Source organism: Panthera tigris, chromosome C2 (assembly GCF_018350195.1).
Source record: "Panthera tigris isolate Pti1 chromosome C2, P.tigris_Pti1_mat1.1, whole genome shotgun sequence".
NCBI classification, from domain to species: Eukaryota; Metazoa; Chordata; class Mammalia; order Carnivora; family Felidae; genus Panthera; species Panthera tigris.
Genome location: NC_056668.1, coordinates 70,323,509 through 70,350,396, shown reverse-complemented (window position 1 = coordinate 70,350,396; position 26,888 = coordinate 70,323,509). Strand labels below are relative to the sequence as shown.

General features: G+C 36.3%; 1 protein-coding gene across 1 annotated transcript in view; it reads left to right on the top strand.

Moving 5' to 3' along the window:
- SNX4 (sorting nexin 4) overlaps positions 1-26,888 on the top strand; it is a 68,723-nt gene that overhangs the window by 16,708 nt on the left and 25,127 nt on the right. Inside the window, exons 3-8 of the mRNA XM_042998904.1 lie at positions 4,232-4,367; positions 4,445-4,594; positions 5,077-5,124; positions 10,601-10,656; positions 14,976-15,048; positions 25,137-25,198. Coding sequence (XP_042854838.1) covers positions 4,232-4,367; positions 4,445-4,594; positions 5,077-5,124; positions 10,601-10,656; positions 14,976-15,048; positions 25,137-25,198 — 525 coding nt within the window. The remainder of the gene's footprint in view (positions 1-4,231; positions 4,368-4,444; positions 4,595-5,076; positions 5,125-10,600; positions 10,657-14,975; positions 15,049-25,136; positions 25,199-26,888) is intronic.

The window sequence follows — 26,888 nt, the reverse complement described above, 5'->3', positions numbered from 1 at the left end:
TTTTTTTTTTAACGTTTATTTATTTTTGAGACAGAGAGAGACAGAGCATGAACAGGGGAGGAGCAGAGAGAGAGGGAGACACAGAATCTGAAACAGGCTCCAGGCTCTGAGCTGTCAGCACAGAGCCTGACACGGGGCTCGAACTCACGGACCGTGAGATCATGACCTGAGCCGAAGTCGGACGCTTAACCGACGAGCCACCCAGGCGCCCCTGTTGTAAATTCTTAAATTGAAAACTAAAAAGTATATTTTTATTTTTAGTATGTGAGTATTTTACCACTCAGTAGAGCAATGAAATTAACTGTTGATTACTTTTACTGCTAGGAGAGAATCTTGATTTGAATAATCTGGAATAATTTATAGTTTTTTATTTTTCTTTTTTCTCTAAATTTTTAAAATAATTTTTAAAAATTATTTTATTTTATTTTAGTGTTTATTTAATTTGAAAGAGAGAGTGCTAGTGGGGAAGGGGCAGAGAGAGAGGGAGAGAGAATCCTAAGCAGGATCTGCGCTGTCAGCGCAGAGCCTGATGCATGGCTTGATCCCACAAACTGAGATCATGACCTGAGCTGACATCAAGAGTTGGACCCTTAACCGACTGAGCCACACAGGTGCCCCATAGTTGTTTACTTTTGACTTTGAACTGAATACAGTATCATAATATGAAACTAGGAGTTAAAATTGACCATACTTGAGTAAGGTAGCTATACTCTGAATAAATATTTAAGTGGATCATCATCAAATGTGTGGTACACAAAAGGATTATTGAGTTGACTTTCACAATTGTATTTTAATATAAATTTGTATTTATTTATCTACCCTAGTATTTTTCATGGACCTGTAAGTTTAATTTAAAACAGTGTTTGTTAGGTGGGAATGCAGGCTGGTGCAGCCACTCTGGAAAACAGTATGGAGGTTCCTCAAAAAACTAAAAATAGAACCACCCTACGACCCAGCAATTGCACTATTAGGCATTTATCGAGGGATACAGGTGTGCTGTTTCAAAAGGACACATGCACCCCCATGTTTATAGCAGCACTATCAACAATAGCCAAAGCATGGAAAGAGCCCAAATGTCCCATCAATGGATGAATGGATAAAGAAAACGTGGTGCTTATATATATACAATGGAGTATTACTCGGCAATCAAAAAGAATGAAATCTTGCCATTTGCAACTACGTGGATGGAACTGGAGGGTATTATGCTAAGTGAAATTAGTCAGAGAAAGACAAAAATCATATGACTTCACTCATATGAGGACTTTAAGACACAAAACAGATGAACATAAGGGAAGGGAAACAAAAATAATATAAAAACAGGGAGGGGAACAAAACAGAAGAGACTTGTAAATATGGAAAACGAACTGAGGGTTGCTGGAGGGGTTGTGGGAGAGGGGATGGGCTAAATGGGTAAGGGGCATTAAGGAATCTACTCCTAAAATCATTGCTTCACTATATGCTAACTAATTTGGATGTAAATTTTAAAAAATAAAAAAGTTAAAAAAATAAATAAAATGGATTTTACAATTCAAAACAAAACAAAACAGTGGTTCTTAGGGGTTCCTGGCTGGTTCAATTGGTGGAGCATGTGACTGTTGATCTCGAGGTTGTAAATTCAATCCCACATTGGGTGTAAAGATTACTTAAAAATAAAATCATAAAAAAAAAAATAACCACATACAAAAGAAAACCGCATGGTTTTTAAACTTTAAAGTACATAGGAATCACTTGCTACAGGGTTTTGGGTGAGGTCCAGGAATTTACATTTTTTTAAGCAAAGCTTCAGGGTTTTTTTTTTGTTTTTGTTTTTTTAATTATTTTTTAATTTATATCCAAGTTAGTTAGCATATAGTGCAACAATGATTTCAGGAGTAGATTCCTTAATGCCCCTTACCCATTTAGCCCATCCCCCCTCCCTCAATCCCTCTAGCAACCCTGTTTGTTCTCTATATTTGAGTCTGTTATGTTTTGTCCCCCTCTGTTTTTGTATTATTTTTGCTTCCCTTCCCTTATGTTCATTTCGTATCTTCAAGTCCTCATATGAGTGAAGTTGTATGATATTTGTCTTTCTCTGACTGACTAATATCGCTTAGCATAATACCCTCTAGTTCCATCCACGTTGTTGCAAGTGGCAAGATTTCATTCCTTTTGATTGCCAAATAATATTCCATTGTGTATATTGTGTATATATGTGTGTGTGTGTGTGTATTATATAATATATATAATCTTTTTTATGCATTCATCCATTGATGGACATTTGGGTTCTTTCATACTTAGTCTATTGTCGATAGTGCTGCTATAAACATTGGAGTGCTGTGCTTCTTCGAAACAGCACACCTGTATCCTTTGGGTAAATACCTAGTAGTGCAATTGCTGGGTCATAGGGTAGTTTTATTTTTAATTTTTTGAGGAACCTCCATACTGTTTTCCAGAGTGGCTACACCAGTTTGCATTCCCACCAGCAGTGCAAAAGGGTTCCTCTTTCTCTGCATCCTCATCAACTTCTGTTGTTGACTGAGTTGTTGACTCAGTTGTTAATTTTAGCTATTCTGAAGGGTGTGAGGTAGTATCTCATTGTGGTCTTGATTTGTATTTCCTGATGATGAGTGATGTTGAGCATCTTTTCATGTGTCGGTTTGCCATCTGGATGTCTTCTTTGGAGAAGTGTCTATTCATGTCTTTTGCCTATTTCTTCACTGGGTTATTTGTTTTTTGGGTGTTGAGTTTGATAAGTTCTTTATAAATTTTAGATACTAACCGTTTATCTGATGTGTTGTTTGCAGATATCTTTTCCCATTCCATTGTTTGCCTTTTAATTTTGCTGATTCTTTCCTTTGCTGTGCAGCAGCTTTTTATTTTGATGAGGTCCCAGTAGTTTACTTTTGCTTTTGTTTCCCTTGCCTCTGGAGACATGTCAAGTAAGAAGTTGCTGCGGCCAAGGTCAAAGAGGTTTTTGCCTGCTTTCTCCTCTAGGATTTTGATGGCTTCCTGTCTTATGTTTAGGTCTTTCATCCATTTTGAGTTTGTGTATGGTGTAAGAAAGTGGTCCAGGTTCATTTTTCTGCATGTCACTGTCCAGTTTTCCCTATAACCATTTGCTGAAGAGACTGTCTTTATTCCATTGGTTTGTCAAAGATTAGGTGGCCATATGTTTGTGGGTCCATTTCTGGTTCTCTATTCTGTTCCATTGATCTGAGTGTCTATTCTTGTGCCAGTACCATACTGTCTTGATTACAGCTTTGTAATACAGCTTGAAGTCCGGGATTGTGATGCTTCCAGCTTTGGTTTTCTTTTTCAGGATTGCTTTGGCTATTCGGGGTATTTTCTGGTTTTGTACAAATTTTAGGATTGTTTGTTCTAGCTTTGTGAAGAATGCTGGTGTTATTATGATAGGGATTGCTAATCCAGATATATATATATATACATATACATATACATATACATATGTATATACATATGTATATATATATATTTTTTAGATACTATTCTTTTTTTTATTTAAGATTTTTTTTATGTTTATTTATTTATTTATTTATTAAACGTTTATTTATTTTAGAGACAGAGAGAGACAGAGCATGAATGGGGGAGGGTCAGAGAGAGAGAGGGAGACACAGAATCGGAAACAGGCTCCAGGCTCTGAGCTGTCAGCACAGAGCCCGACGCGGGGCCTGAACTCACGAACCGCGAGATCATGACCTGAGCCGAAGTCGGACACTTAACCGACTGAGCCACCCAGGTGCCCCAGATAGATATATTTTTGAATTTATTTTTTAAATTTATATCCAAGTTAGTTAGCATATAGTGCAACAGTGATTTCGGGGCTAGATTCCTTAGTGCCCTTTACCCATTTAGCCCATCCCCCTTCCCACAACCCCTCCAGTAGTTCTCTGTTTGTTCTCCATATTTAAGAGTCTCTTATGTTTTGTTCCCCTGTTTTTATATTATTTTTGCTTCCCTTCCCTTATGTTCATCTGTTTTGTATCTTAATGTCCTCATTTGAGTGAAGTCGTATGATATTTGTCTTTCTCTGACTAATTTTGCTTAGCATAATACCCTCCAGTTCCATCCACGTAGTTGCAAATGGCAAGATTTCATTCTTTTTGGTTGCCGAGTAACACTCCATTGTATATATATACACCACATTTTCTTTATCCATTCATCCATTGATGGAAATTTGGGCTGTATTTATATTTTTAATAAATAATAGAGATCTTATTCTGTTCCTTTTCAGGTCAGTTGAACATACTGATGGTCAAAGTGTCCTAACAGATTCACTATGGAGGCGGTATAGTGAATTTGAATTGTTGAGAAACTACCTTTTAGTTTACTATCCACATATTGTTGTGCCACCTCTACCAGAGAAAAGGGTAAGAAATGAAACAGCAGTACAGTTCAAAAGTATTTAGCATTGAGATTCTGCTTCATGATTGTTTTGTTTACCTAGGCAGAATTTGTTTGGCATAAACTCTCTGCTGACAACATGGACCCGGATTTTGTGGAAAGACGACGGATTGGTTTAGAAAACTTTCTTTTGAGAGTTGCCTCACATCCCATCCTTTGTAGAGACAAAATCTTCTATTTGTTTTTAACACAGGTATTTTTCTTTAAGTCTTCAAAAAAAAATTCATTTTATTTTTTTCTTTTAAACTATAGAATGCTTATGCTTAAGAATCTTTTTGGAGCAGCTTTATTAATATACATTCATTTAATTGTGTTTTTAAATTTGTTTTGATTTCAAAATTATTGGGTTATATCACTCTTTTGGCTAACATTTTTATACTTAAGGATACTAAAGATGGTACTTTCTGGCATCACTTAAATGATATCAAAGTTAGTGTTTAGTTTTTTGAGGCCCAGATCTATAAAATCTTGGGTCCATCTTTTGGTAATCTTTTGAAATCTGGATTGTATATTTAACTTAGAAATGAATTCTTTTTTTTAACCCTTCTCTGGTCTCCCCTGAAAGAATAACAGAATAGTAGATGCCTTAATCTATTTTCTTTGGAGTATTCCTTACGTTTTTGTTTTTGTTTTTGTTTTTTTGCAATGATTTCTAAAATTAACTTTAATTTTTAGGAAGGTAACTGGAAGGAGACCGTGAATGAAACTGGGTTTCAACTGAAGGTAAGAAAATTTGTATGAAATAATTTGACAAGTTCCTTTATAATTCCTAGCACAGTGCCTTGCACTTCGTGCATACTTGGTATTTATTGAATGAACGAATGTTGGAAATTGGCTTTGCATCTAATATCATTGGTAAGGTTTTCAAAGAAATACTGCGAATTCACTTTGGATTTGTGTAATTTTAGTTACTAGTGAGATTATAGAGGGCATATTTATGAATTTCATTCTATTGGGAAGGAGTATTTTGAAGCAGTAATTGAGACACAAACTGTAGATTTTTCCCGCAGTATACTCATACACTTTGCATCTTTTTTTTTTTTTTTTTACTCCGCTGTCTTTACCACTGCCACTCAAATTCTTGTGCACACACTTGCTCATTCTTTATCAGATATGAAAGACAGTTCTGAAGAATTGAGCTTGGGTTTCCCAGTCAGAGCAGACTAGAAGATGAGCCATGCGTCGTGCTGCTTCTGTCTGCTGGGATGTGGTGGTCATCTTTGGGCATAGGAGTCATTTTGAATTGGTATCCATTAGTGACACAGCTTTTCAAATTTAGTAATTATAATTAGTGTTTGGGAATGAAATTGTTATCTAAAAATTGAAAAATAAGGTATGGTGAGATGGCCACCCTAATTCCTGTCTACTCACCCTATCGTCCCCCAAAGTAATGTAATATTGGCAAATTTTTAAAGTTTTCATCTCTTCTGTAAACTGAATAGGTAAGTAGAAAAATGTAATGTAAATTTATATAATCTATACATTTATAAAACAATTCATATGATAGTACAGTAACAAAAGTTCAATAGGTCTTGGCAACAAGAACAAAATGTCTTTATAGTAGTTTTGAAAACACCCCTGGAGATTTATGTATTGGCACATAGGTATTTGAAATTTAGCACGAAAAACTAGAAAGAGAAAAATTTGTTTCTGCATGGAAAATATAATCAAGTATCTAATTCTGTCATAAGCTGATTCTAATTTATAAACATTTTGTTGGCAGGTTGCATGAAAACATTAGAATCTTCTTGGCTATAATTCATTACTTTATGGCACTCAGAATACTTGAATTTTAATTTAGAGTTGGATTTGAAATAACTCAAAACTTTGAAAAATGTTTATATTTTGATAGGGTTTTCTGAGAACTAGTCCAAGATGTTAGCATCTGATATTAAGGAAAAGAGAAAAGTAAAACATAGTTGTTTTAGTGACTTCTCTTTATGTAATAGTCAAGATTTAGTCACTAGTTTAGAAATCAGCAATCATTTGTCCTTGCACCTAGGTTTTGGCCATGACTTTGGTGACCTTGAAAAAGCTCTTGAGTTTCTTCCATCTATATAGACTATGCTGTTTACTGAGTGCATTGAATCTTGTGTATAGGTGCTATTTAAGAGTTTAGTTAAAATGTTTCATGTTTGGGTTGCCTCATGGTATAACCTCAGTTTCACTTTTAGAAAGTCTTTGAAAGTAATACTTAATGTGCAGTATTAATAATTTGAAATCAGGCTTTTAATGAAATGGAGCAGAAAATAAGATGTTATGAGGAGAGTTTAGAAATCCTTACATCCTGCTGTATTCCTTATTTTGTTGTGACTGTTTCTTATTTTAAGTTTTGTTGTAAGATAGAATGTTTTTAGACCACCTCACACATACATGTCCGTGCGTACATGCATATACACAAACATGTATGTGAGGTTTGTATATATACATATGTGTGTGTGTGTGTGTGTGTGTGTGTGTGTGTGTTATTATCTCATGTTACCTCTGTGTTTGGTTATAAATTTTGTAATTATGTAAAATTGGTTGGTAAAGGAAGTATTGGAAACTATTTCTGTGAAAAAAAGATTGTTCTGAATCAGACCAAATATTTATATTTTAACCTTGGCCTTTGGATTGTCATTCTCAGATTGAAATGTAACCTTACTTTAGTTTTCCTTTTCTCACGCACGTTTAATTTAATATATAGTTTTGGCCTACTAGATTAATATTTTCTTAAAAATATTTAATTATTTTACCCAGCAAGATAATTATAAAAATCTACTGCCTTTTTATCAGTGCTGTATTTAATACAAACATGAGCACTAACTCTTCATCAGTGCTCTGTGTTGGTGTTCTTTGTCTTGTGTATTTATATAAATATTCATGTTAACCAATTCAGTAAAAGAGCAAAGAGTTTAGAGTAACGAACATATAAACTAGTTGATTTAGAGTAAGGTGATATTGTTTTAACTCCAATAACTCAGTAAGTTACTGTCATGAAAGTGTCATCCATATGCCCAGATCTTAAATGAATTTAGGTTAACTCAGAAGAATCCAGGACCCTGTCTGTTGCTTGGAGTAGAGACTGCCAATGCCCATAGTCCAGACTTCGAAAATTTCTGCTAGAGGCACCTGGGTGGTTCAGTTGGTTGAGGCCCAGGTCCTGATCTCACAGTTGTGGGACTGAGCCCCTGCATTGGGCTCCCTGCTGAGTGTGGAGCTGGCTTGAGATTCTCTTTTCTATCTCTTTCTCTCTCTCTCACCCTCCCTCCCCCTTTGCCCCTCTCCCCTGCTTGCTCGCTCACTCTCTCTCTCAAAATAAATAAACTTTAAAATTTCTGCTAATCTGTATATTACACAGAAATTCTCAGAGAGCCACTGTGGCTGGGTGCCTACAGAGTGTCAGGTGCTCTTCTAGGTGCTGTGGAAACAGTAGTGAATGAGCTGAAAACATAAACTCCCTTATTCTTATCGAGCTTATATTGTAGTAGAGACATTAAATTAATGTTTAAATCAATAAGATACTTTAAAGGGTATTGTTAAAGGGTATGATGGTACAGAATTTTTGTTTTCAAGGATTTTTTTGAGATAGGTGACCATAAGATTTATTATTCTAATGGGACTCTCTTGAGAGTAAAAAGGGGTCCTATTAATGATGAGTTTAGGACGGGGCGCCTGGGTGGCTCAGTCGGTTAAGCGTCCGACTTTGGCTCAGGTCACGATCTCGCGGTATGTGAGTTCGAGCCCCGCGTCGGGCTCTGTGCTGACTGCTCAGAGCCTGGAGCCTGTTTCAGATTCTGTGTCTCCCTCTCTCTCTGACCCTCCCCTGTTCATGCTCTGTCTCTGTCTCAAAAATAAATAAATGTTAAAAAAAATAATAATAATGAGTTTAGGACAACAAGCATAAACCAGGACTGTCCTGGGTAAACTGGGTCACATGGTTGAAGAGATAACATTTGAGCTGAGACAGGAATAAAGAACCTTGCGGTGGAGTCAACTTGGGGGCCAGGGAAGAGGAACATTAGAGAGGCCCAAGCTGGGTAGTGGCTTACTAGGCAAGGTGTGGGGGAAGAGAAGAATCAGAAAATGAAATAACAAAGGGAAGACAAAATCCAGCATAAGGAAAGTAAAATATTTAATAGGAACTGGAAAAGGAGAAGAAGTGGGACTAACAGAGAACGTGGGAAGGAAGATAGTCGGGGCTGTAGAATAGTTGGGGTTACTTTTTATTCAGTCGTTACCTCCTGCATGTTGGTCTTGTGCCACGCTTTGTGAGGCACTGGGATATAGCAATGAACAAAGCAGATTAAATAACGTATTGCCATGGCAGCCATTGTATAACTCCAGGAGCACCATTCACGTTGTGCTTTCTTACGACTCTTTTAGTGGGCAGCTAAGAAACAAGTAAACAACTAAGATGATTTCAAGTAGTACTGTTTTAAAGGAGATACAGTAAGGTGGAGTGAAACTGAGGCACCTAGGTGGTTCAGTCAGTTGAGTGTCTGACTCTTGATTTCAGCCTAGGTCATGATCCCAGGGTTGTAGGATTGAGCCCCATGTTGGACTCTGCACTGAATGCAGAGCCTACTTGGGTTTCGCTCCCTCTCCCTTTGCCCCTCTCCCTTGCTCACGTTCTCTCTTAAAAAAAAAAAAAAATGGGGGCACCTGGGTGGCTCAGTCGGTTAAGCATCTGACTTTGGCTCAGGTCATGATCTCATGGCTCATGGGTTCGTGCCTCGTGTCGGGCTCTGTGCTGACAGCTCAGAGCCTGGAACCTGGTTCAGATTCTGTGTCTCCCTCTCTCTCTGCCCCTCCCCCACTCACACTCTGTCTCTCTCTCTCTCTTTCTTAAAAATAAATAAAACATTAAAAAAATTGATTCCTGATTGAACCACCTTTTATGTAGTTTCTGTGCCTGGTCAGAAACATAATTTAGTGTTTTTTCTCCTTTTCTTTTCTTTTCTTTTCTTTTCTTTTCTTTTCTTTTCTTTTCTTTTCTTTTCTTTTCTTTCTGTGTGTGTGTGTGCGTGTGTGTGTGTGAAGTTTGGCTATGACTTGGATATATTAAGTATAAATTTTATAGAATACAATTATTATTTAGTGCTGATCCCTCTGTTCCTCCTTTGAGAGCAGTTATCTAGAGTAAGTAAAGATAGTTAAAAAGTTTTAAAAAATAGTTAAAAAGTTGTGTTTTCTTGGGGTGCCTGGGTGGCTCAGTCAGTTAAGTGTCCGACTTGGGCTCAAGTCATGGTCTCACAGTTCGTGGGTTCGAGCCCTGCATCAGGCTCTGCACTGACAGCTCAGAGCCTGGAGCCTGCTATGGATTCTGTATCTCTGGCTCTTTCTGCCCCTCTCCCACTCATGTTCTGTCCCTCTCAAAAATAAACATTTAAAAAAATTTTTAAAAAAGGTTGTGTTGTAACATTTTCTGTCAGCTAGAAAGTAATTTGATTTCATCTCACATGTTTTACTTAATTTAGTATGTAGTATTTAGTATAGGCATTTCCATAGTTCTTTTGTTTAAAAACATTTTTTTTGATGTTTATTTATTTTTGAGAGAGCATGAGCAGGGGAGGGGCAGAGAGAGAGGGAGACACAGAATCCGAAGCAGGCTCCAGGCCCCAAGCTGTCAGCAGGAACCCACAAACTGCGAGATCATGACCTGAGCCGAAGTCAGGCACTTAACCTACTGAGCCATCCAGGTGCCTCAGTTCTTCCTTTTTTAAAATAGTGATCGTGAAAATGAAAAAAACCAATGTACATTTGGTGTGGATTCCTGGGAACTACCTGCAGTAATGTATATGCTTCAGAGCAGTCGTTTTATTTAGTTTATCGTTCCTTTTCTTGATTTAGAGAAAGGTAAACTACTTCTTCCATGTGATTTATTCTGAGTTACAATAATGCAGAGCTGTGTGTGTGTGTGTGTGTGTGTGTGTGTGTGTGTGTGTGTGTGTGTGTATACCTGTTAATATAGTGATGTTTATAATTGTTTTACTTTGGTATCATTGAATGCCATGTTATTCAGTTTAATTCTTAACAGTTTTTGTAGTGTTTTCAGAAATAACTACTTTGCTGTTTTTTTTTAGATACGTTTAATGTGTTTGACAAATGATATGAAGACAACTGTATTTGAGCATCTTAATTCTAAAGGGAAAGTAAAACTGTTTGGATTTATACCCTGAAATGTAATTGTATTAAGTGAACAAATTATTTTTTCCAGGCAGACTCCAGGTTAAAAGCGCTTAATGCAACATTCAGAGTGAAAAACCCAGACAAGTAAGGTTTTGTTTTAATAACAGTTACAATGTTGTTTTGAATGATGTCTATCAATTTATTTAATTTTTCATTTCTGAATGTATGCACTTTATTTACTAATTTAAATAATAATTCACATTACTGAAATCCTTTTACAGTCTAAAACTGATTTTGAGATTTGGTAACTTAATTAGGTTTAAGGTTGCAAGTAACTGAAGTATCAGAAAATTAAACCGCTGTTTTTTCCTAGAAGGATTTATTTAAAATGTTGTTGAAGATATCAGAAAAATGAGAGAAGTAATTTTTAATTTCATATGAAATAGTTTTCCCTATATGGCTTTGCTTATCAAATATGTACAAAGTTCAAGAAGATTATATGTATTATGTATATTTAATAATAAACTACTTTGTACACCAAGAAAACTTGATAGATAAATGCATACTAGTGGAATAATTTCATGGAGATGTATCTGTATGACGATTACTTGACTTCATTAATGTTAGGTGTTTGTGATGAGACCATTTCTATATTTAAGGAAACCCATGCATTCACAATAAAATGTCCTTAGGGTGGTTCCTAGGCATTTCTTAAGATTTTGATTTTACTCATTCTCTGAATTAGGTGGGTAATTCAGACTTTTCATTTTATGGACCTTTACCTGGCCTTTGATTCAGCTGAACTTTTCAGTTAGAAAGGTGTTTGAGCAGATTAGGCTTTTGCATTTTTGGCTGCCAAGTTCATGAGTTGTGTTAGAATTTCTCTAGTTAAGCCTTCAACATTAATTTCTATGTGGTGTAAATTCTTACCAAAGGCTGGGTTTGCATAGTCTGATAATATATTATGCCTGACTTTAGAAATCATGTATTTGGTTTTTAATATAAATTTTGAATATAAAATATAAATATTTAAAGTTTTGGTAAACAGGAAATTGTGATGGTAACCACTGAAGTTTTTTTTTTTTTTTTTAATAGACTTTTAGAGGAGTTCTATTTAGTTTTACAGAAAAATTGAATGGACAGCATCGAGCTCCCATATATATCCTCTGCCCCCACACTTGCACAATTACCCCCACTGTTAATATCCCCCACCAGAATGGTACATTTGTTATAATCGATGAACCTATATTAAGACACTGTTATCACCTGAAGACGTTACATTAGGGTTCACTCTTGGTGTTGTATATTATGACAAATGTATAATGGCATATGTCCATCATTAATAGTATCATATAAGGTATTTTAACTGTCCTGGGGCTGGGGTGCCTGGTTGGCTCACTTGGTAGAGCACGTGACTGTTAATCTCAGGGTCATGAATTCAAGCCCCGTGTTGGGCATGGAACCCACTTGAAATTTAAACAAAAAACAACACCAAGACCCTCCCACCCCCACCAAAAAAAAAAAAAAACTCCAAAGTATTTTCAGTGTCCTAAAAATCCTCTGTGCTCTGCCTGTTTATCCCTCCATCCCAGCCCCTGGCAACCAGTAATCTCCATAGTTTTGCCTTTTATAGAATGTCATATACAGTATGTAGCCTTTACAGATAGGCTTTTTTCACTTAGTAATATGCATTTAAGGTTCCACTGTAAGGGTTATAATGACGGGTATGGTATATAAGAGACGCTCTTTAGATAAAATTTTAAGTCAACCTCTTTGAAAAACCTAGTAAGCTAGCTTTATGACTTTGGTGAATGTGCATGCACTAGAGGAGCATGTAGATGAGACTATTTTTAGTTAATATTGTAATATTAATATTTTGTCTTGAATGTTTTTCAATTTAATGAAAAATATTTTATCAATTGAATGTTTATCTTCCCTTTTCTGACCTAACTAGGTTTCTGGATTATAAAATTTTATTTAATAACCATATTATATATGAAATTTTAAATTTGATATGAACAGTAACATAACCAAAGCAGTTTTGCCCCTGTTCTTATTAAAGTGTGTAGTTAATGTATAATTAGTAATAGAATTTGTTTGCCTTAAGTTCTAGATAAAAGAATTATCTATATCGTTCTTTTTTTTTTTTTTTTAAAGTTTTATTTATTTATTTTTAAGTAATCTCTACACTCAATATGGGACTCAAACTAATGACGCGAGATCAAGAGTCCCATACTCCTGGGGTGCTTGAATGGCTCAGTCTGTTGAGCAGCCGACTCTTGGTTTCGGCTCAGGTCATTATCTCATGGTTCATTAGTTCGAGCCTTGTGTTGCACTCTGGGCTGGTAACACAGATCCTGTTTAAGATCTTCTCTCTCTCTCTCTCTCTCTCTCTCTCTCTCTCTCTCTCTCTCGCCCTCCCTTTCTCACTCTGTCAGAATAAATAAATAAAATTAAAGAAAAAAACCCCAAAGAATCACATAGTCCTTCTACTGAACCAGCCAGGTGCCTTCATGCCATTCGTTGTTAAGCCAGATTCTTCACATACAGAATCTCTGTTCTAGCTATATTATATATTACATGTATTTTATATAGTGGGTCTAGCTGGCCCAATATATAATTATTATTCATACCGTTACTAAAATAGTTTACAGCACTAAAATACTTTTATTCTGCCCTTTCTTAAAATGTAGAAAACCGGAAAGATTGTTGGGATTACCAAAATGATACTAGCTTCATGCATGTTTATATTTTTTCAAACTGGGGTGCCTGGCTGGCTCAGTCGGAAGAGCATGTGGCTCTTGATTGAGGTTGTAAGTTTACTCATATGTTGGGTGTAGAGATCACTAAAAAATAAATAAATAAATAAATAATTTTGAAATAAAATAAATTTCTTCAAACTAGACTGCTAAGAGCAGTTTGGAGATGAACTTTCTACTTTTGGAGATGAGTCTTCTACTTTTATGTGGCAATATTTAGACAATATTTGGGCAATATTTGGAGGTAGACCAAGTGATTAGTAGAATGAATGGAGCAAAAGAGGGGCAGGAAATATAGATGGCACCCAGGTTTTCTTCTTTAGAATGCTAGGGAACATAGGGAAGAGGGTTTTGGGAGGGACGGGGAAGATAAGTTAAGCTCTAGATATGTAAAAGTACAAAGGTCTGGTGTTTAGGAGAGAGATTCGGGCAGGAGGTAGACATTTGGAATTCAGTAACACGTACGCCATAACTGTGAAGCTTTGTGAATGGTAAGTCACATGAAATGTATAGATTGAAAGATTGATTAAGATGGCTGAGGACCCAGGATTGGATCCTAAGGAGTGCCAACGCCTTGAGGGTGTTTTCCAAAGTATAATCTGAAGATTAGCACCATTTGAATTATTTGGGTTATACCTTCAGATTCTTGAGTCCCTCTAGGGCCTTTGTGTACAGTTTTGCTTGTTCACACACTTGTCCTACTGAGAGGCCCTCCTTAGTGTTTCTGACACTTTAGGGCCTCTTTGCATGCTAAAGTTGGGAGGAGGGTGAGGTTAGCTGTTAACTTGCTGAAAGGATCAAGAAAGATGAGGACTAAAGTCTGTTGTTGGGTTTTAAGCAACATGAGAATAGTTAGTGAGTTTGTCAGGAGTATTTCTCTGCTGGTGTTGGAGGCAAAACTAGATTGCATTGGGCCGCATGGTGCATGGAAAGTGACTGTTGCTAGAGAGAGTACCTTGTTAAAGTGTGCCTGTGAAATGGCTGGGAACGAGAGTGTTAACAGTTGGATGTGTTGTCAAGGGAATATATGTATGTGTTTTAATATAGGAGAGTTAATTGATATGCTAATGAGAAGGAGCTTGCAGAGAGAGGAATTTAGAAAATAGGAATATGGGGTGTAGCTGGGATAGAGTCTAGAGTATTGATGGGAAGAAGGATCTTAGAGGGAAGGAAGAAATAATAGATGTAGATATGTTTACTGGCAGGAGATAGAGGTGGAGGTGGTTCCTACTAATGGCTTGTGTTTAATTTGTGAAGCCTGGTTGGAGAGTGATAGGTGGTGGTATCAGAAATTTCAGGTCTTTTTGCAGAACTGTAGTTACTAGATTAGGGAAACAAAGATTATTGATCAGCATGAAGATTGAGGTTAGAGACCATGAGTTTATGGTTGCATCAGAACATTTTTTAGCACCATAAGTTTTTGTCCTGTTTTTTGTTTTCAAGTAACTTTTCATATAACTTTTATCTTTATCTCAGTTCCACAGTATAAATTATGAAGTATTTTTCTTGTCTTTAGTAATACCAAAAGAAAATATGGTTGCTTTATTTTAGAATTTTTTGAATTTGTATTGGTGTGTGCATAAGGCCAGCATATGGTTAAATAGAATCAGTTTCATTATTCTCAAGAACTGCTGTTTTTGTCTTTCAGTTTTTGACTTGTTTCCATGAGAAAAAAAATGATGTTTCCCTTGTTTCCTGTTTCAGGAGATTTACTGAACTAAAACACTACAGTGATGAACTACAGTCTGTCATCTCACATCTTCTTCGAGTCAGAGCTGTAAGTGGTCCCCAGGAGCTTTTTGATGCACATTTATAAGGATGTGCTTCTCACCTAATCACGTTTTTAAGTAATGGATGGTATTTATGATAAATAGCTGATTCTTGCATTTAAATTTGGCATGTTCATCATCCAAACTGCATTTAAAAAAATATATGAAGTGTTCTCTGGTACAGACAGCTTGAAGCATTTTAACTGTTGTTTCTCTGTAGTTTGTATATGGTTGTTTTGACTTCTTGTGAAAAGGCCTACCATTTCAGTGTTGGAATATAATTAAATAAGTGTGGGAGTTTAGATCTACATGTAATAATATCTTTATACTTTCAAGGTTGTTTTAAAGGTCTGTGAAAAAGTTTATATATGTTAGGCCATCTTGTGTCTGTACTCTTAAATTGTCCTAAATAAACTTATTTGGGGTAATGGTTTGCCATGACAAACTAAAAATTGAGGCATAATCACTGTACTTAGCCCTATGGTTTGGCTGTGGTAGACATGGAACCCTTAGAACTTGCTAAAAACTCTGAAAGACCCTGGGTTACCAGGTCTAGGATCACATTTATGCTGATTGGAATCCTCGTGGAATATATTATCTGGGATTTGTTTTAATGAGTGGTGAAGAGTGGAAAGTGGGGGCAGTTTAAATGAAACTAGATTAGCCATATAATAATTGTTGAAGGTAGGTGTTGCGAAATGGAAATATATTCTACTGTTCTCTGAAGATTACCATAGTAAAAAGTATTAAAATAAGGGGAAGAAAATCCTTCCTGAAGTCTTTATATTGGCCCAATTTCCTTTTTAACCATTCAGAGTACCATTAGACCTCTTAAATAAATTATAACATACTTTCTAATAAAAGGTCCATGTGAGAATTAGTAGGCTAGCGTCAAGAACTGGGTACTGGGAAACTGGGTTTATAAGGTAACTAGACACTGCTTCTTGTTGAAAGGTTGGGGAAGAGGACATGTGTCTAGACACCCCAGAAGACTGGAAGAATAATTGATACAGCTTTGACTTTTATGTTAGAAACCTTCGAGAATCTATTTATTTTTTAGAAAAAATGAGAAAAAAATTTTTTTTAGTGTTTGTTTATTTTCAAGACAGCATGAGCAGGGGAAGGGTTGACAGAGAGGGAGACACAGCATCCAAACCAGGCTGCAGGCTCCAAGCTGTCAACACAGAGTCTGATGTGGGGCTCGAACTCACGAACCATGAGATCATGACCTGAGCCAAAGTTGGACGCTTAACCAACTGAACCACCCAGGCACCCTGAGAATCTATTTAAATTAGAGGTCTGGCTGATTATGGAAGCTGTATCTTTTTATTTCTTTATATCTTTAAAATTTTATTTATTTGTTTATTTAAAATTTATTAAATTTTTAAAAATTTACATCAGGTTAGTTAACATACAGTGCAGTGATGATTTCAGGAGTAGAATCCAGTGATTCATCACCTACATATAAAACCCAGTGCTCATCCCAAGTGTCCTCTTTAATGCCCCTTGCCCAGTTAGCGCATCCCCCCACCCAAAATGCCTCCAGCAACCCTCAGTTTGTTCTCTGTATTTAAGAGTCTCTTATGGTTTATCCCCTTCCCTGTTTTTATATTATTTTTACTTCCCTTCCCTTATGTTCATCTGTTTTGTGTATTAGATTCCACATATGGATGAAGTCAAAATGATATTTGTCTTTCTCTGACTAATTTCGTTTAGCATAATACACCCTAGTTCCATCCACGTTGTTGCAAAAGGCAAGATTTCATTCCTTTTGATTGCTGAGTGATATTGCATTGTGTATATATATATATACACCACATCATCTTTATTCAACCGTCGATGGACATTTGGGCTCTTTCCATACTTTGGCTATTGTCATTAGTGCAGCTATAAACATTAGAGTGCTTTGCCTCTTCGAAATAGCACACCTGTATCCTTTGGATAAATACCTAGTAGTGCAATTGGTGGGTCATAAAGGTAGTTTTATTTTTAATTTTTTGAGGAACCTCCATACTGTGTTCCAGAGTGGCTGCACCAGTTTACATTCCCACCAGCAGTGCAAAAGAGATCCTCTTTCTCCACATCCTCGCCAACATCTGTTGTTGCCTGAGTTGTTAATGCTAGCCATTCTGACAGGTGTGAGGTGATATCTCATTGTGGTTTTGATATGTATTTTCCCTGATGATGAGTGATGTTGAGCATCTTTCATGTGTCAGTTTGCCACCTGGATGTTTTCTTTGGAGAAGTGTCTATTCATGTCTTTTGCCCATTTCTTCACTGGATTATTTGCTTTTTTGGGTGTTGAGTTTGATATGTTCTTTATAGATTTTGGATACTAACCCTTTATCTGCTATATCATTTGCAAAAATCTTCTCTCATTCCATTGGTTGCCTTTTAGTTTGATTGTTTCCTTTACTGTGCAGAAGCTTTTTATTTTGATGAGGTCCCAGTAGTTCATTTTTGCTTTTGTTTCCCTTGCCTCCGGAGACATGTCAAGTAAGAAGTTGTTGCTGCCGAGGTCATAGAGGTTTCTGCCTGCTTTCTTCTTGAGGATTTTGATGGCTTCCTGTCTTACATTTAGGTCTTTCATCCATTTTGAGTTTATTTTTGTGTATGGGGTAAGAAAGTGATCCAGGTTCATTTTTCTGCATGTCACTGTCCAGTTTTCCCAATTACCGTTTGCTGAAGAGACTGTCGTTCCATTGGATATTTTTTCCTGCTTTGTCAAAGATTAGTTGGCCATATGTCTGTGGGTCCATTTCTGGGTTCTCTGTTCTGTTCCATTGATCTGAGTGTCTGTTCTTGTGCCAGTACCATACTGTCTTGATGATTACAGCTTTGTAATATAGCTTGAAGTCTGGGATTGTGATGCCTCCAGCTTTGGTTTTCTTTTTCAGGATTGCTTTGGCTATTTGGGGTCTTTTCTGGTTTCATACAAATTTTAGGATTGTTTGTTCTAGCTCTGTGAAGAATGGTGGTGTTACTTTGATAGGGATTGTTAACGCTGTATCTTTTTAAAGGCCTTCAACCAAAAGGAAGGGCGGAGGGCACTGTAGAAAGCTTTGTTTAACAGCAGGGTCAGCAGTTCTGAGAGTTGGAGTAGGCAGAGGTACACTATTACACAGGTCACATGGCTAACCCCAAGTATTGAGAAGCTCTCAAACAGTGTTCAGACCCAGAAGAAACTAAAGGACAAAGCAGAAAAACCAGCTAGAATCAGATTTATCAGAAATCTCAGAGATGAGTGGTGAACTGAACAGAGTGTAACAGGTAAACACTCAGAAAATCCATGAAGCATAGGGAGTGCATTTAAGTGAGACCTTAAGGAGGGAGGCAGGACTGTTGTTGTCAGATTGTGTCCTGAAGAGAGGTTTATGTGATTGCTTTCATAAAACGAGAAAATTGTCATAAGGCATGATACAATAGTGATGATGTCTGACTTTCTGCTGAAAGTATATTTTTAAAAGTGGTTAATATTTAATAACCTTTAAAGATTATGGGAAAATTTAACCATACCAAACTTGTTTCTGCCCTAGGACTTTTATTTGCTCTTCCCCATGCTTGTATCACTTTTCCCACATGCCCCACCTTCAAGAACCTCTCTTGGCTTGTTCTCTTTTGCCATTCATTTCTTGCCTTAGATGCCTCCTCAGAGAAATCTATCTTGGGAATCTTGCATGAAATAAGATGCAGTTTTCTATCATTTTCTGTCATTTTTCATATTCTGTCATTTCTCTGTCATATTCTGTCATTGCTATTTATAACAACACTATCTGACATTGTATTCTGGATTAATCTGTTAATTATCTCCCCTACTAGTGTATGTGAGCTCCACAAGAGCAGCTTTGTTTTCTCACTGCTAAATCCCTGGAACAATGCCCAACTCATAGTAGACATTCATTATCTAGTCATTGAATGAATGAACAAACGAATGTATATGCTGACATTTTTATGTTTAAAAATATCTGAAAAAAACAGATAAATTGCTTATTTTATTTTTAAAAATTTAAGGTTTGTTTGTTTGTTTGTTTATTTATTTATTTATTTATTTATTTATTTTTTGAGAGAGAAACAGAATGCCAGCAGGGGAGAGGCAAACACAAAATCTGAAGCAGGCTCCAGGCTCTGAACTGTCAGCACAGAGCCCGACACGGGGCTCGAACTCCCAAACTGTGAGATCATGACCGGAGCCACTTTTATTTTATTTTAAATTCCAGTGTAGTTAACTTGTAGTGTTATATTAGTTTCAGGTGTACAGTATAGTGATTCAGCAATTCTGTATGTCACCCAGTGCTCATCACGACAAGTACACTCCTTAATCCCATCACCTATTTTACCCATCCCCCCATTCACCTCCCTTCTGGTAACCATCAGTTTGTTCTCTATAGTTAAGATAAATTGATTCTTGAATTTAATTATAACCAGCCTGGGAGAACTGGTTAATAATTTATATGTGAAAAGAATCTTTAAAGAAAACAGCTTTGTCATCAAAGAGTTTGTAATACATAAGTAAGAGAATTCTGGGTATAGGTATTTATCCTAAACTTTTTTTATTTGTTTGTTTGAGATTTTATTTTTAAGTAATCTCTACATCCAACATGGGGCTTGAACTCACAACCCTGAGATCAAGAGTCACATGCTCTACCAACTGAACCAGCCAGGTGCCCCTATTCTAAACTTGATGAAAACTTTAGAAACTTTATTGACATTAAAGGTAGCTTGAGTTATTGAAAGAAAAGCAGCACTTGATCTATAAGTCAAATTGAAATTCTGACTGAGTAAATGAGAGAAATGCCAGTGAACGATACAGGATGCTTTCTGATTGGCTAAAATTTCTTCCTTTTTTAAAAAACTTTTTTGAATGTTTATTTAATTTTGAGAGAGAGAGAGAGCGCAAGCATGGGAGGGGCGGAGAGAGAGAGAGGGAGACACAGAATCCAAAGCAGGCTCGGTGCTCTGTACAGACCCCGACATGGGGCTCGAACCCATGAATTGTGAGATCATGACCTGAGCCAAAGTTGGATGCTTAACCAATTGAGCCATCCAGGTGCCCCTGATTGGCTAAAATTTCTATTGTTCTAAAATGGGGAGAAAGGCTGTTTAGTCATGGACAGTAACAGAAAAGTAAAAATGAAAGGTTAAAGTCCTAACGCAGAGAGAAGCCTACAAACAACACAAAAAGCACCACAGGGAGGGCCTTTTGTAACAGAGTGTCAAGAAGTCTTAGATGCTTCTTGAGACAGATGATGAATTGGGTTTTTTAAATTTATTTTTTATTTATTTTTTTGAGACAGATGATGAATTCTTAACAGATGAAAATAGCATTATTTGAGGGGTGCCTGGGTGGCTCAGTCAGTTAAGCGGCTGACTTCGGCTCAGGTCATGCTCTCGCGGTCCGTGAGTTCGAGCCCCGTGTCGGGTTCTGTGCTGACAGCTCAGAGCCCGGAGCCTGTTTCAGATTCTGTGTCTCCCTCTCTCTGACCCTCCCCCATTCATGCTCTGTTTCTCTCTGTCTCAAAAATAAATAAACGTTTAAAAAAAAAATAGAATTATTTGATTGTCTTTTCTGTCAAGGAGAATTCTTTTCAAAGTAGAAAAGACAAAAAATAAGTTATAGATCGGTTAAAAACTTAAATATTTAAGACATCAAAACAGAACAACAGGAAAGGGTGGGTGGCCTTGAACCAAGAAGAGCTGGCTTTGGACCTGTCTCTGCCATTTACTGGGTCCTCCCGACAAATTCAGTAACCTTTCAGGGTTAGTTTCTTTGCTAGAAAATGGGAATATATGCCTGGCACATAGTAGGTACTGAATAAATATTTGTTATATGAAGGTGCCTTATTCATAGAATTATGCGATTCAGATGAAATAAAGTGTTTTGTAAACAACAACAAAAAGATAATACTGATTTCTAACATATATTTACCACTGTATATCAGCCAGTGCTCACACATATAATATTCTTGCCCAGTTCCCACAATAGTCCTTAAAGATAGATATTATTGTTGTTCCCATTTTGTAGATTAGGAAACAGAGGCAAAAGAAATTAAAGTGGTACCACACTATAATAGATGTGTGGAGCCAGAATTTCCTATTTTGTCTGTCTGACTCTAGAGCTCATGCTCTTAACTGCCTACAACAGTTTATTGACAGAGGACATGAATTCAAGATTGAGAAGAGAACAGATTTTCATTGAGTCATCCTTCTTATAGCCAGGACCCTAACAAATGTCATTTGATCCTCACAAAGTCATGTGATGAAAGTCATTTCCACATTTGCAAAAGAAAGATATGATACCAAGGCTTGCATGGTTTAATAAATCTCCAAAGTTAAACCCTAAAGTGAGAAGGTGCTGGAATTTGAACTCCCATTTGTTTGACTGCAAATCTCATATTTCCTATTACAATATCTGCTGCCTCTTTAGGGAAAATTCAAATTTAAAAGGGAGGGAAGAATGTTTAAGTTTGCTAATATTGTAAAAATGCAAATTATAGTTATTAAGATACTACTCAACATTTGATTTGTAGTCATAAAGATGGTAATATCTAGTATTTGTGAACTATTTAGTGATGGTGGCAGTATAAAATATTACATGCAGCTCTTTGGGAACCGTTGTGGCAGTAAGTATCCAGAGTCTTAAATCTCATAATCTTGAATCCTTAGGAGATAGTTCAAAAGAAGGAAAGAAAAGAAAAGCTAGGCATGTCTAGATTTTCAAAATAAGATCATCTAATAGAATGTCCCAAAAGTGTCCTTTTTCACATTTAATCAGCTACTACTTGAGTGAGGATAGAGTAGGGCATTCTTACAGTTCCAAATGATTCCGAGCTGGGTAGAATGATTGGATGAGTTTGTTACATTTCTTCTGTTGTCACTGAATATGCTAGTTGTCACTCTTTTCATGTCAGTTGTCAGATGGTCAGTTTTCAGAAAGAAAGACTTGTCAACAGAAATGAAATCGAATAGCAGTCTGGACTAAGTCATTGGGTTCAGCCCCTTTTCCCGGCACCAAAATTCTTGATTACCAATGACCAATGAATTAATATGGTTTTAGGTTTTAATTATTCCTGTTTTATTTCTGTGTCATTTTTGTTTTTTCCTTTTCTCTAGAAATGATAATTTTTGATTAATAGTTTTTCTTTGGTTCTTCTTTCCCACTGTCTAATGATCTAGATAAGTCATTTCATGTTTTAGTTAGCTAGATCCATTTGTTTCCATGAATAGTTGATATCAGAAACAGTGTTGGTCCCATAACAACTGCTAAGTGTATTGCCTAGTTCATGGGTAGGTAATTCCTCATGTGGTTGCTCATCTTTTTTAATATAGGAAGACTCTTGCCTCTTTTGGGCATACTCTGTGGACCAAAATATTTTCCAGAGTTCTAATTACTCTGGTAGAAGCTCCTTTTATACCAGCTGCCAAGAGTGATATACTTTAAAGAAATAAACTTTTAAGTAATTGGGATTCACAAACTTTATCTTTGAACATTTATTTTGGATCTGCATTTGTACTTTCTTGCAGTTTTTGTTTTTACATGGTTGCTTAATAAGCTCTCTCCCTCTCTTCCATACTTAATATCTTATGATAAAACACTCAGCTTTCAAGAAGAGGTTTGATCTTTAAAGAACCCCCCCCCCCCCCCCCCCGCCCGCCCTGGGTGGCTCAGTTGGTTGAAGTCCGACTTTGGCTCAGGTCACAATCTCGCAGTTCATGCGTTTGGAGCCCCACGTCGGGCTCTGTGCTGACAGCTCGGAGCTTTGAGCCTGCTTCGGATTCTGTGTTTCCCTCGCTCTCTGCCCCTCCCCCACTCATACTCTGTCTCAAAAATAAACAAACATTAAAATTTTTTTTGATAGATTGGGAGAGAGCCAAAGCATAAGAGACTCTTAAAAACTGAGAACAAACTGAGGGTTGATGGGGGGTGGGAGGGAGGGGAGGGTGGGTGATGGGTATTGAGGAGGGCACCTTTTGGGATGAGCACTGGGTGTTGTATGGAAACCAATTTGACAATAAATTTCATATATTGAAAAAAAATTTTTTTAAGTACAAGGATCTAGAAAAGTTAGTGTCCTAGAATGGCATTTTCCATTTTATATTCTCTGAAATGCCAGTCCTGTATTTTTTCTAGTGCAAACCATCTCTTTCTTGAATAGTTATGATTAATATATGGCATTAAAGGGCTAAAAAGTTCTATAGGAAGGAAAACTGTTACTGGTTAAATTTTATTACCTCAGAGTTTCCCAAATTTACTTGATGATGGAATCACTTTAAAAAAGTAAACAAGTGGGGCGCCCAGGTGGCTCAGTCGGTTAAGTGTCTGACTTTGGCTCAGGTCACTAGTTTGAGCTCCAGTCAGGCTCTGTGCTGGCAGCTCAGAGCCTGGAGCCTGCTTTGGATTCTGAATCTCCCTCTCTCTCTGCCCCTCCCCACTCATGCTCTGTCTCTCTCTGTTTCTCAAAAATGAATAAATATTTTTAAAAAATTTTTTTAAGTAAATGACCTTTGACACTCTATAGGGCTCAGAAATAATTGGGAAATAGCATCCTAGAGAAAGTAGTTGAGAGGTCTGGGAATGACTCTAGAATGTTTCAAGCAGAATGAAGACTACAAGCTTTGTCTTGAGTCGGGTGCAGAGGTGGGCAGACTAGAAGGCTAGACAGTAAATATTTTCAGCTTTTTGGGCCATACGATCCATGTCAAATCTATTCAGTTCTGCTATGAAAGCAGCCATATACAATGGTAACCTGAATGTTCTAATACGACTACAGAAACAAGCTGCAGTCCTGTAGTGTATTGCTCTCTAGTCTGGTGTGTACATGTTCCTTTAGAGCAAGCCAAGAAGAGATGGAAAACAGTTTATGTTCTTCTTACATCTGCTCCGTGTATTTATAATACTGGTTCATTCACTTTAAGCTGAGGTATTGAAAGAGTTAGGATTTGTTGTATGGTTAATGCCTAATTCCTCAGATGTTTGAGTAACAAATTAGGTAATTTATCCTCAGTGTTTACATTTAGAAACTGTGTAACCAAGAATATTTTTTTGTATACTAAGAATTTTTTTTTTTTTAGGGTTTAGGGTTTTATGTGGGATTACTTTTGGTCTTTAGTTCATGTCCACAATAGTTTGCAGGAGAGTAAAGCATTAAGTATCATATGTGATGTTTTGTCTTTTGTAAAATTTATCTAATTATAATTAGATCTAAATTATAATTCTATTATTAAAACATCTAATGTGTTGGTTAGAAAGCATTATAGTGATAAAGTAGCATAGAAGTATATTGTATGTGTTCGGCACTTATGTATAAAACTATCAATAAAATTGAAAATGTTTATATTTTTACCCTGGTAAATTCCACTTTGAGGACTTTTTCATAAGGAAACAATCTGAAATTTGGGAAAAGCTTTACTCTCAGAGGTGCTTATTACAAAATTATGTATAATACTGAAAAAATCAGGGATAACTATCCAACAAGGAGTGGTTATATATTGTATACACTGCTAGGTGGAATTTTATGCAGCTATTTAAAGTCATATTTATTAAATGTAATATTGACCTGCTGGATAAAAATATTGTCCCTTTTTTTTTTTTTTTAAGTTTATTTATTTTGAGACAGAGCAAGAGTGCATGAGAAGGGCAGAGAGAGAGGGTGAGAGAATCCCAAGCAGTGCAGAGCCCAAGGTGTGGCTTGAATTCACGAATTGTGAGATCATGACCTGAGCCAAAACTAAGAGTCTGACCCTTAACCAACTGAGCCACCCAGACGCCCCTTACCACTTTTAACATAAGAAATTTTAAAGCAATAATTAAAACATATATCTTTATATGTTCTTTATATATATATATATATATATATATATATATATATATATATATATATATATATATATATGAAAGCAGTTACATAAATATGATGATAGCACTAGTTCCTCCCCAACCTCATGATGAGCCTTTGGGAAATTTTTTATTTTTCACATTTTTCAAGTTTATTGTACTAAGCTTTTTTTTTTTTTTTTTTAATGAAGATGACATCTTTTTAAAGAATAATCTGTATATAACTTTGACCTAATAGTAATCTCTTTTAAAAATTTATTCCAGAGAGTGGCAGATCGACTCTATGGTGTATATAAAGTGCATGGGAATTATGGGCGAGTTTTCAGGTAAGCATTATGTGACCTTTTAAAATAAATGATTAGCTCTGTTTAGTTTTTTGCCTGACAACTATAATTCTTGAAAATTTATGGGTCTGAAATGTAGATGTTAAGTTTTTATTTATTCTGTATGTTATGGCATAATTAATTACTTAATTTTTTATTCAAGTATAATTAATATACAGTGTTATATTAGTTTCAGGTGTACAATATAATGATTCAACAATCCTATACATTTCTCAGTGCTCATCAAGATAAGTGTACCTCTTAACCCTCTTCACCTATTTCACCCATATTCTCCTCACCCCCCTGCCTTTGGCAACTACCAGTTTGTTCTCTGTATTTAACAGTTTGGGGGTTTTTTGTTTGTCTTTTTTTCTCTTTGTTTTATTTCTTAAATTCCACATACAAGTGAAGTCATAGGGTATTTATTTTCCTCAGTCTGACTTCACTTGGCATTATATTCTCTCTCTATATACACATATACTCACACACACACACACACACACACACAATGGATAGAGACGATATGAGATAGATATTTATATACTTATTTATAAACATTTATGTATATTTATATATGTATCTATTTCACATCTTTATCCATTTCTCTATGGATAGGCACTGGGTTGCTTTCATATCTTGGCTATTAATAATGCTGCAATATACATAGGGGTGCATATATCTTTTTTAATTAGTGTTTTTGTTTTCTTTGAGTAAATACCTAGTAGTGGAATTACTGGGTCATACGGTAATACTATTTTTTTAAGTTAATTAATTTATTTTGAGGAAGAGCATGCGAGCAGGGCAGGGGCAGGGGCAGAGTGAGAGCAAGACAGAGAATCCCAAGCAGGCTCTGTGCTCTCATTGCAGAGCCCATCATGGGGCTCAAATTCACGAACTGTGTGATCATGACCTGAGCTGAAAGCAAGAGTCAGATGCTTAACCTACTGAGCCACTCAGGTGCCCCATGGTAATACTATTTTTAATTTTTTTAGGAACCTCCATAGTGGTTGTACCAATTTGCAACCCAACAGTGCAGGAGGATTCCTTTTTCTCCACATCTTCACCAACCCTTGTTACTTCTTGCCATTCTGACAGACATGAGGGGATACCTCATTGTGGTTTTGATTTGCATGTCCCCGATGATTAGAGTGATATTAGAGCATCTTTTCATTTGTCTGTTGTCTATCGGTATGTCTTCCTTGGAAAAAATGTCTATTCAGGTCCTCTTCCTACTTTTAATTGGATTATTTGTGTTTTTTTGCTGTTGGATTGTATAAGTTCTTTATATAGTATGAATATTAACCCCTTATTGGATATATCATTTGCAGATATCTTCTCTCATTCAGTAGGTTGTGTTTTCATTTTGTTGATTGAGTCCTTCACAAGTCCTTCACTGTGCAAAAGCTTTTTATTTTGGTGTAGTCCCAATAGTTTATTTTAGCTTTTGTTGCTCTTACCTGAGGAGACAGATCTAGAAAAATGTTTCTTTGGCTGATGTCAAAGAGGTTACTACCTATGTTTTCTTCTAGGAGTTTTATGATTTTAGGTCTCATATTTTCCCTAAAGAGAGATTTAGGTCTCTCTTTAGTCCATTTTGAGTTTATTTTTGTAGATGGTGAATAAAAGTAGTCCAATTTCATTCTTTTGCATGTAGCTGTCCCAACATTATTTGTTGAAGAGACTCTTTTTTTCC